The 11,573-nt window shown below is 47.1% G+C and overlaps 1 protein-coding gene across 3 annotated transcripts in view; it reads right to left on the reverse strand.

Moving 5' to 3' along the window:
- HIBCH (3-hydroxyisobutyryl-CoA hydrolase) overlaps positions 1-5,044 on the reverse strand; it is a 61,072-nt gene extending 56,028 nt beyond the window's left edge. For 2 of the 3 annotated variants that reach the window (XR_014557920.1, XM_083712554.1), the window contains exons 1-4: positions 4,842-5,042; positions 3,004-3,046; positions 1,899-2,039; positions 376-460 (exon numbers count right to left, since the gene is read on the reverse strand). Coding sequence is in view for 1 of the 3 variants with exons in the window: in XM_083712554.1 (XP_083568680.1) it covers positions 376-460; positions 1,899-2,039; positions 3,004-3,046; positions 4,842-4,888 (316 nt within the window). In the remaining 2 variants the exon portion in view is untranslated. Of the gene's footprint in view, positions 1-375; positions 461-1,898; positions 2,040-3,003; positions 3,047-4,841 lie in introns of all 3 variants that reach the window. The other variant, XR_014557921.1, reaches the window with a different exon arrangement.
- Between the last annotated feature and the right edge of the window lie 6,529 nt (positions 5,045-11,573).

The following is an 11,573-nucleotide window of genomic DNA, read 5'->3' on the forward strand; positions in this document are numbered from 1 at the left end:
TTACTGCCCATTAACCTAGTTTAGAAAGATCCTTTTGGAGCTTCTCCCAATTTAAGTATCTTGAACATTTTGGTATCAGTAGCAAACTTGGCTAACTTAATGCTCATCCCAACTCTAGATAATTTATGAACCTGTTAAAAAGCTCAGGTCCAGCATCGATCCTTGGGAGACTCCATCCCTCCAATCCATTTATTTATCTTCTTTTCTTCCCATTTCTGAACCAGTTCCTGGTCTATAACAGAACCTCCCCCTTATCTCATGACAGCTAAGCTTACCCAGGTGTCTTTGCTGAGGGACATCATCAAAAAGCTTTTGAAAGTTTAAGTACTCAATGACAACTGAAACTCTCAACTTTTTGAATACTCAAAACCTTACCTTTGATATCGCCTCCTGCACAGAAAGCTTTGTCTCCTGCTCCCTTTATTATTATTAAAAAGGTGTCAGGGTCCTTCTCCCATTTCTACAAAAGATAAAACATGTTGGATGTGGGCTCCGATAACAGAAATGAACCAGGCTAAGGAAAAATAGGAAGGTTGGGAACAGTTCAGCGTTTCTATCTCACTGGCTGCTTCTACACTGGAAGATGCTTCTACCCTCTTTATATCTGTATGGTAGCAATACATATTGGGGTGGGGGGGAAACAAGGCATCATATAGTTTCACCCTAATTTCCTTGGGCCAAAGCCACGTGCTTTATGAGGCTCCATACCACCTCTCTCTTCTTGAACATTGAACAGCCACCTTTGACCCATTCCCTTGTTCAGAGCAAAGTCAGCACTAAAAGGGGTGTGGGGAGAACCCCAACAGTTCTCTAGCATACGCTTTGCCTCTTCCTCCTTTCGATACAGCAATGCCACACCTTCGGGATGAATCTCAGCAACCTGACGAAACCCTGAATCCACATGCACTGCACTTCCCCCTACTGAGCCATGGCTGAACCAAGTGATAGACTAGGAGAGCAATAAAAGGCCCTGGCTTCTTAGGATCCCAGTGAAGTTTGTTTATTTGATTTATAGCCTGCCCTTCCTCCAGAGAAGCCACATCTCACCTCCCCCTGCCCTTCTCCCCTGCCTAACTTAAGGAAAGCTGCAAAGCCAAGCAAACCCCCAGCCAGCCTGAGCCCTTTCCTATAATGTTGACACTGCAGATGGCAAGAGGAAATATCCATTCCCACCACTTCCCACCTTACACAGGAATCCCCCTTGAAACATTTCCTTTTTCCAGAGGGAGCGGTCACACTCATTCTTCTCCCTCCCTTAAAGCAATATTCACTTGCTTTCAATACTGCCTTTCTTGGCCCTGCTTCCAGGCTTCCCCCTCCCCTTCCTACTACTCTGCCATTTAAATAGGGATTTCTGTTTGGTTGTGGGACACCACAGGGTACGGTTGCTGCCACTAAGACCACCAGTATACTTCTGTAAATATAGTGAAGATGAACATGGTGTGTGTGTCTCAGTACTGCCTGTTACTTATTCAGTGAGCGTAGATAAAATCCACTACCAGTAACAGCATTTCTGCTGTTCACATTTTCAGGTCCTTCCCCACTCCCCAGTACATCCCCAATTAAATCAGAAGGATGGTCATAAAATTAATCTGATTACTGGTTCATCCAGAGCCCTTGGCTTGGTTTGCACATGAATGCTCATTGCCAAATGAATGCGTGGTCAAGACATGGCTTTTGTTAGTGAATGAGCCATCACAGATCATACATTGCATACATAACTTTTGCACCACCTCAAACCCAATGGTTTTCAACAGAGGCAGTCCACACATTCAGCTGCTGAAGTGTAGAAAAAACGTGATCGGCTATAGCCGCTGCTTGAGGTGCTGCCCTTGAATGGCCGCCTCTGTCAACCCACACACTGTGCCCACAGCACTGATTTAAAGAAAATCACCAACCTTCAGTTGTGGATACATCTGTCGAATCATGGATATATTTAATGCATTCAGAGCCTTGGGTCTGTTCATGGTTATAACACCAGCACACCCCTTTTTTTCCAAGAGAACCTCAGAGGAAGAAGCTGTCGTCTTGGACATACTCTGCATATTTGAAACAAGAACAAACAAAACAAAACAAAAATCAAGGGACTCAGCCACATTAGTCAAAAAAACATTTTGAATGTGTTAGAAACATGCAACACCAGATGGCGCCAGAGAACAAAAAACAATCAATGTGATTTTTACATAGCGGGGTTTTTTATTTTGTTACAATTTAATTTCTGACTTATTTATAGCGGGGGAGGGTTCCTGTGTGTAGATCCACCCAAGGTTTTTAACAAACTGCTAATTTGCAAGTTGGTTCCAGCATGCAAATTCTTTAGAGCAGGGGAGGAAAAAGTGGCTCTCCAGATGTTACTACTACTCCTGTTCTATATGCCCATTCTGGCTGGAGCTGATGGGAGCTGGAATCCAAAAGCGTCTAGTTTTCATGCAGAAGGTCCAAGGTTCAATCCCGGGTACCACCAGCTGGGACGGACTCCCTGACTGAAACGCAGAGAGCCACTGCAAGATAATGCGGAGCTCGATGGACCAATAGTTTGGCTTGGTATAAGATAGCTTCTATGTTCCTATCTAACAAACTACTTTAGGCTCATGTATGAGCTTATGCACGCTCACAAGTGCTTGTCTCCTGCCTTTCCCCCATGTGAACAGTATACAGGAAGCCCACAACTTATGCACATTTGACTTGTGTGCATTCAGCTTTATGCGCTTGGCAAAATAATTTTTTAAACATTAAAAAGGGGGTGGGCATTCAGGAAAAGACTTTTGCATTCCCACCAGCCATTACACCCAATGCAATTTTGGCTTTAGGTGAGATCCCCGGAACATAAGTTGTGGGCTTGCTGTATCATAAATTGCCTTTGAAACTTGTGTTTTTGCTTTCTGGAGACGTTGTTGGAGCACAATTCAAAAGCCCCCATGGGCTTGCTGAAAACAGTTTACATATTGAACATTACCAAACCCACATTAGCCTCCCCAACCTGAAAGAGACCGCCACACTTACCAAATGTTCTGCAATGACCTGTAACCTGTTGAATGGCTTCAATCTGAAACAAGAAAATCAAGTTCAGCCATATCTTCTGCCACAGCCTATGTAAAAATGTCAAGCAAATCAAGCACATGCTTTTGTCAGCCACACCTACACTATACATTTAAAGCAGAAACAGCGGGGGGGGGGCTTTCTCTAGTAGTTTATGAATTGACCCAGGGAACTCTGGGAATTGTAGGCTTGTGCGGGGAGTACTCCATATTTATTAACAAGGGTCCCCCCCCCCAATCATATTTATATTGTGTTCTAAGTGCCAGACAGGTGTTGGCTGATTAACATTCTATGGCTTTTTAAATGTGCTTGTGGGCTATTGGTTTGTTTTTGTTTTATTATGTATGTTGTATTTTGATGTTGAGAACTGCCCTGTGATCTTCAGATGAAGAGTGGTCTACTGAATGAACAAACGAGTAAGCATCATTCATGTGCAAACTTTAGGACAAAGGGACCAGCTTTCTGAAAAAAAATATACATCTTCCCTACATTACCTTTCCTATGTTGTGCTTTTATACACCTTAACATAAAACACAAACATGTCCAAAAATTAAATTTGAACTGATTTTCAGCCAAGAAGGAAGCATTCCACATAGCAGGATAAGCCTTCTCAAACGCCAAACTTTTTTCTTCTCACAGGGCTCATTTAGCTACTTGGTCCCTCTTTAAAGCACCAACTTTAAATTCAGCCAATGAGCTGAGCTGACATCGCCCTTGACCTTGGATCACCTTAATATGACCTTAACATGCAGCAATGGGACGCTTGCTGGAACCCGTAGGGAGAGCAAGTACCAGTCGCCACACACACACACCTGTCAAAAAACAAAGGGAATGAACCACAAAGAGCTGCCTTCATTTAAAGAGATTCTGTTCCTGAATCTCGGCAGCCCAAAGCACCTGTACCCGTCTTCCGTAAGTTTTCTTCTTCTCTTTCATGACCTAGAAAACAGTTCCTGCTCTTAACACTGTCCATTCCCCTCTGGGGCATTCATGGTCAGAGGCACTTATGGGAGGCACTCCTTAGGGCTAAAAGGTAAATTGTAAACCCACTGAACCTCTTGGGCTTGCCGATCAGAAGGTTGGAAGTTCGAATCCACACAATGGAGTGAGCTCCTGTTGCTCTGTCCCAGCTCCTGCCAACCTAGCAGTTTGAAAGCACACCAGTACAAGTAGATAAATAGGTACTGCTGCAGCGGGAAGGTAAACGGCATTTCCGTGCGCTCTGGTTTCCATCACGGTGTCCCGTTGCGCCAGAAGTGGTTTAGTCATGCTGGCCACATGACCCGGAAAGCTGTCTGTGGACTAACACCAGTTCCCTCGACCTGAAAGCGGAGATGAGTGCCACACCCCATAGTCACCTTGGACTGGACTTAACCGTCCAGGAGTCCTTTACCTTTTATATTATTATTGTTGTTATTATTTATTCAATCTGTATACTTCCCTCTATCCTAAGATCTCAGGGCGGTTCATGGAATAAAACCACAAAAATGCGTAGTAAAAACAAAGTATAATAACAAAAGAAATAATACACACACACACACACACACACACACACACACCCTTCCCTCAAACACATTTAACAGGACTGTTAATAATCCAATGGCCTGGTTGAAGTTTATAACCTCATCCAGGACGGTCATAATAAGAGTGTTCAGCGAAAGCTACGCAGCGCAGGCCCCGCTACTCGGGAGTAAGCTCCCACTGCGTTCAAGGCTACTTCTGAGGAAAGGTAGGCGGGGCTGCGCTTCTCGACGCCGCTCTCGGCCCTCGCCCCACTCGCAGGGCCGCCGGCCTCGTCTAACCTGGGAAGCCTCCGCCTCAACACCGGAGCCACAGCCGGCAGCCCCATCCTGCCACCGTCGCTCTCTCTCGCCCACTAACGTACGGCTTCGACGGGTATGAGGAGAGGAGGCCGGCAGGGCGCGAGGTGATGACATCACGTGCCTGCGCAGCTATGCACGCGCAGCTGACTCTTGGCGCGTCAACGGTTTGGAAAACTTTTCAGAGCACAGAGTTCGCGCGGCCTAGAGAGGCCGGGGAGTGGAAAGGAAGCAAGAGATCAAGTAAAAGGAAAGAGCAGCATCGCATAGCCCGGATGCGGCGTTTCCGAGTTCCCTTTGGCAACACAATCCTCACCGTGAGAGCTGCCCATAAGTATCAAGGGGGGGGGGGACCTTATGACGTAGCTGCGACTGGACAGCGGCAATGGGTCTTATTTTGCGCGATTTTTAATTTTTGTAAGGCTTTAAATATTTTTGCAAGGCAGTTATGGCCGTGACCGCAGGAACGGTTTACGACAACCCTGCCGTGTAGTCCATACACTACAACCAAGTCCCATTGAACCCAGATGCGCGTAATAAGATTGCATGGGAAGCTGCACACAACAACAACCCTTCAGTGTAGCCCAGTGCTGTTGCCTCCACGTTGCTGGGGACAGGCAGAGGCTCACGGCCGCCCTGCAATGGAGCCCACTGCTCACACGGCAAGTGGGATACAGAGGTTTGTTTGCGTTTCCAGCCAACCCCCCCCCCCCAAAAAAAACACCCCACATCACTCTCATTAGATTGCAGCAAAGGTTGATCTATTGCCCACTATTTAGTTGCCATTCCTGCACTGCAGAGGGTTGGACTAGATGGCCCTTGGGCAGGGGTAGGCAAACTAAGGCCCAGGGGCCGGATCAGGCCCAATCGCCTTCTCAATCCGGCCCGCGTAAGGTCCGGGAATCAGCGTGTTTTTACATGAGTAGAATGTATGTTTTTATTTAAAATGCATCTCTGGGTTATTTGTGGGGCATAGGAATTCGCAGTGGCGTAGCGTGGGTTGTCAACACCCGGGGCAAGGCAAGTAATTTGTGCCCCCTAACCCGTGGATTTGCGCCCCCTAACCCCCATATGTTGCGCCCGGTGCGGCCGGCCCCCCCTGCACCCCCCACGCTACGCCACTAGGAATTCGTTCATATTTTTTCCCCAAAATATAGTCCAGCCCCCCACATGGTCTGAGGGACGGTCGACCGGCCCACGGCTGAAAAAAGGTTGCTGACTCCTGCCCTTGGGTATCCCTTCCGACTCCATGATTCTTCCCCGCCCTAATCCGGTGGAGTTCGGCTGCACGCAGAAGTGTTATCCCTGAAACCGGAAAGTGGAGCAATGCCTTACTTGTTGGGGAAGCGAGTAGAAACATTTTTCTCCATCACCTGCTTTCCCTTTCTCTATGACATAGGAGGCCTCCTTGTTTCTTGGCATTAACGCCACCTGGAGGCCTCTCTGATAAACGACTGTCTCCCTTCTCCCCCCTGATTCCCATCTCCGCCTCCCAGGACTCTCTACCTTCCTGCCCCCCACCAGCCTCCAGAATTATAGAGTTGGAAGGGATGCCAAGGGTCATCTAAGTCCAGCCTTCTCAACAATGCAGTCCCCCATCCAGTTTGAAACCAGACCAGACCCTGCTTAGCTTTGCAAATGTGCTAGTGGTTTTCTTTGGGGGTGGGAGTGGGGGTTTATAAACTAGAATAATGTTACACAAATAAGTATACCAAGTTTTCTCGTGTCATTTGTATATCACAAAAAATAGCATAATGAATGTGGAGTGATATCTACAACATATGGTTCATTATTAGTGGTCAATGTATAAGTTGTTATTATTACAGTGGTACCTCGGGTTAAGAAATTTGTTCTGGAGGTCCGTTCTTAACCTGAAACTGTTCTTAACCTGAGGTTCCATTTTAGCTACAGTGGTGCCCCGCAAGACAAATGCCTCGCTAAACGAAAAACCCGCAAGACGAAAGGGTTTTCCGATTTTTTAGCGGCTTCGCAAGACGAATTTCCCTATGGGCTTGCTTCGCAAGACGAAAGCCCATAGGGAAATCTCCGGGGACAGTGGGGAAGCGCAGCGCGCCTTCTCCTCTGTTCCCGGACCTGTCCTAAGGCTTGCGGTGGGAGGTCCGGGAACAGAGGGGAAGGCGCGAAGGGCTTCTCCTCTGTTCCCGGGGCTTGCGGTGGGAGGAGGGTTTTTCCTCCCCACCGCCAACATTCAGAACAGCATTCTGAATGTTGGCGGTGGGGAGGAAAGCCCTCCTCCCACTGCAAGCCTTCAGGACAGGTCCGGGAACAGAGGGGAAGGTGCGCAGCGCTTCTCCTCTGTTCCCGGGGCTTGCGGTGGGAGGAGGGTTTTTCCTCCCCACCGCCAACATTCAGAACAGCATTCTGAATGTTGGCGGTGGGGAGGAAAGCCCTCCTCCCACCGCAAGCCTTCAGGACAGGTCCGGGAACAGAGGGGAAGGTGCGCAGCCTGCTGCCCCGCGCGAGGGGCGCTCTTAAGCAGAGCGCCCCTCGCGCGGGGCCGACATTCGCCGCTTGGAGAGCCCTGCGGGGAAGTCCTGCAGGGCTCCCCAAGCTGCGAATGTCTGCCCCTCGCGTGGGGCAGCAGGCTGCTATCCGCAGCTTGGAGAGGCCTCTGGACCTCTTCTGAAGGCGGGTGGGGGGCAAAAGTCTTTGTCCCCCCTGCCTGCCTTCCCGGGGGATTTTAAAATGCTGGCGGGCGGCAGCGAAGGCTTCGCTGCCGCCCGCCAGCATTTTAAAATCGCCCCAGGACAGCGGAGAAGTCTCCGCTGTCCCGGGAAGGGGGGGGAAGCAAAGACTTTCGCCCCCCGTCGGCCTTCAGAAGAGGTCAGGGGACAGACTGTCCCCAAACCTGGTCTGAAGGCGGTTTCCATAGGAACGCATTGATTGATTTTCAATGCATTCCTATGGGAAACCGTGCTTCGCAAGACGAAAAACTCGCAAGACGAAAAGACTTGCGGAACGAATTAATTTCGTCTTGCGAGGCACCACTGTAATGGGGTCTCCTGCACCGCCACCGTGCGATTTCTGTTCTCAACCTGAAGCAAAGTTCTTAACCCAAGGTACTATTTATGGGTTAGCGGAGTCTGTAACCTGAAGCGTCTGTAACCCGAGGTACCACTGTAATTTCATTTCTATACCGCTTTACATTTTTAAGAAAAATCTCAAAGCGGCTTACAGAATATTAAAACGTCAATAACACAATCTGAAGAAAGTCAAATACAGAGTATACAATTAACAGAAAACTAAAATATTATCTTAAAATATTTCAAAATAAAACATTACAAAGGAGGTCAACTACAAAAGGAGGTTATTGGTTTATGAATTGGTTTAAACCATTAGGAAGAAAAGAGGGGGAAGACGGGGGGGGGTGATAAGTTGGGTGGGGTTCTTCTATTATTGGGTGGGGTTCTTCTATTATTCTACTTAGTGAATGTGTGGGGTTTCCTGTCAGTGTTACTTGTATGGATGATTCAAAAATACACACACACACACACACACACTCACACTCACACACAAAAACAATTCTCACTACAGCCAACCAAAGACAACCAACCACACCCTAAGCCACCACCAACCTCTCTCACCACCAACGAAATACAACAAGCGAATGTGCTAGCGGTTTTATCGCTGCACCACTCGGCTGTTGCCCCGTTGGCAGTGCCCACGGATGGTGTGTGCAACACTTGCATCACAGAGTCGTGCCATGGACAGACTGAAAGGGCTGTCGTCCCCCCCCCCCCCCGTCCCCTGAAAGCTATGTCTTTTAACTCTATCATAGCATCAGAAATTCAACAGCAGGTCTTTCCCATCTTGCAGTGATGGAGAAAGTTGCAGCTGCTGTATTTCTGCTTGCAACGCAGCTGTTAAATGCAAATGGTATCCTACAAGTATGTGTGTATGTGTGCACGAGCGTGCGCAGTGCTGGAATTTCCACGGATTAGATAGGCACCAATACACCGGAGAACATAAATGCTTTTATTGTATTAATATATCTTTTAATGAAGTGTGTCCAGTGCTGCTGGCTTCTACACAGAGATTAAAAACCATACAGTACATCTGTGTACTATTAATAACTGTTGCTAATGGCTGACATAGGTTGTATGATACGCAGGAATAGGGTTTTAAGGGGATTTTCAGCTATTAACCTATATATGGTGGGGATGAGGCAGAGCACCAGAGGAAGCAGCTCCCTGATGAGTGAGATCTTGCAGACCTTTATTGTACAACCCCAGTAAGTTGTGGGGTGGCGGTGGGAACTCAGGTGGCAAAATTGGATGTGCCGATCTCTTATCAAAGCAAGGAGTGTAGTTAGCATACCAGCCTGAGCTGGAAAAAAGCATTCCTGTCCACAGCACATCATCAGAATCCGGCAGCTCTCCTAAATTACACATCCCCTGAAAACCTATATGTGAAAAAAGCTAAACTGAAAAGCTTTCAAGTGCTGCGTAATAATCCATTCAGAATAGATGACTCCCATTTTGCCTTATCAAGAGAAGTACCATCAAATGTCTCATTTGAATTCTATGCCAAAGATGGAAATAAGAAACAGTCCCAACAAAAGAAGATTGGCAATTAAAACTGATGGAATATGCAGTGATGTTGAAACTTACTGGAAGAATAAGAGATCAAGATGAGAGACCTTTTTTAACAGACAGCGGGGAAATTGTTTAATATATGTAGACAAATTGTAAACAATCAAAAACGTTGGCAGGATTGACATAAACACAAGCAGTAAAAAACCAAAAACTTACATAGAGTAAAAAGATTAAATTCACAAATAGGTTGGAATTGGTTGTGCAGTAAATAAGAAACCGCAGAGGGGAGGGGAGGGAAGTCAAAGAGAAGGCTGGTTTTTGTTTAGATTTAATTTTTCTTGTAGAAACGTTGTAAAAAGAAGAATAGGAAAGAGAAATTTTATTTTATTTTTAATAGGGTTGGGCATGCTATACTGGAACGTTCATGATGACACACTTCAATTATCTGGAGAATCTAGCCCAGCGACTTCATCTAAATGTTAGTTAGCATAAGAGAGATTGAACCCTACAACACCCTACTAAATAGTTCCTGGGGCTGGACCTGAAAAGTCCTAACGACTCCCTCTGGAGCAGGCTGTGAAATCGAAGGACCAAAACACTGCAAGGCAACATCCCGTATTACAGCCTCACTTCTACACAGCTGGTCCTATTCCCATAAAATTTTGGTAGCTATGTGGTTCTGATACTTATTTTACCCATCTGGGGCACAAAATTGCACCTTCCAAATAGTATCTACATGCCGGGAAGAAGAATCAAAATCAGAACCTACATCCTAAACTTCTGCTCGATTAAAACCTCCAGCAGCTGTTATGTCTCGGAAATGCTCATGGCACACCCCAGATGGCAACCTTGTTCTTCCCTTAAAAACAGAGCTCCTCCATCTGGCTCATTTGGAATCCCTTTGGTAGAATTCAACACAGCCACTGCTAGCTTCCTTTTATCATTCTCAGATTATCAGTTGTACAGCTGAAGCAAAACTTGTGTCAGAAAAGGATTCTACTGTTAATGAGTCTTCCACGGTAGCTGGTATAAAGACCCTGAGGCTAGACAATGTATAGTGGTACCTCGGGTTACAAACACTTCAGGTTACAAATTCCGCTAACCTGGAAGTAGTACCTCGGGCTGAGAACTTTGCCCCAGCATGAGAACAGAAATCGCACGCCAGTGGCACGCCGGCAACAGGAGGCCGCATTAGCAAAATTGCGCCTCAGGTTAAGAATGGTTTCGGGTTAAGAACGGACCTCCGGAACAAATTAAGTTCGTAACCCGAGGTACCACTATATTGATAAAGGGGAGACAACTTCCCTCCCCAGCCTTGATCTGGCCTATATGGTCAGCAGTGAAATTTTTTTCTGGGGGTACTCATGGGTAAAAAAATGTACCTGTACCGCAACCTCATTCAAAGACGACTATGGGGTTGCGATGCTCATCTCGCTTTCAGGCTGAGGGAGCCGCCGTTTTTCTGCAGACAGCTTTCCTGGTCATGTGGCCAGCATGACTAAACTGCTTCTGGCACAATGGGAGACTGTGACGGAAGCCAGAGCGCACGGAAACGCCGTTTACCTTCCTGCCGCAGCAGTACCCATTTATCTACTTGCACTGCTCTGCTTTCAAACTGCTAGGTTGGCTGAAGCTGGGATAGAGCAACAAGAGCTCACCCCGTTGCGGGGATTCGAACTGACGACCTTCCGATCGGCAAGCCCAAGAGGCTCAGGGGTTTAGACCACAGCGCCACCCGCGTCCCCTGGTTCTCAAGGGTACACAGTACCGGTACTTCCCCCACCCCGAATGTTAAAAGTGGAGGGTCACAGATTCCCTACCTGTTATAAATAATCCACATTTATATTTAAGGGATGGTCATCTTGAAGCCATATTAATTCATTTATTGCATTTATATCCCTCCTTTCTTCTCCTTGGAGCTCAAGGTGGGTTACATGGTTCTCCACCTTCTCATTTAATCTCCACAACAACCCTGTGAGGTAGGTTACGCTAAGAATGAGTGACTGGCCCGAGGTTACCCCGTGAGCTGCATGGCCGAGCGGGGAACTGAACCCTGGTCTTCCTGGTTGGAGTCCGAGACTCTAACCACTCATAGCTACACATAGCTTATAGCTACACATAGTTCCATCCATCCATTCCATCCATTCTGAAGGAAATC

The sequence above is a fragment of the Podarcis gaigeae genome, assembly GCF_964106915.1.
Source record: "Podarcis gaigeae genome assembly, chromosome: 1".
Classification (NCBI taxonomy): domain Eukaryota; kingdom Metazoa; phylum Chordata; class Lepidosauria; order Squamata; family Lacertidae; genus Podarcis; species Podarcis gaigeae.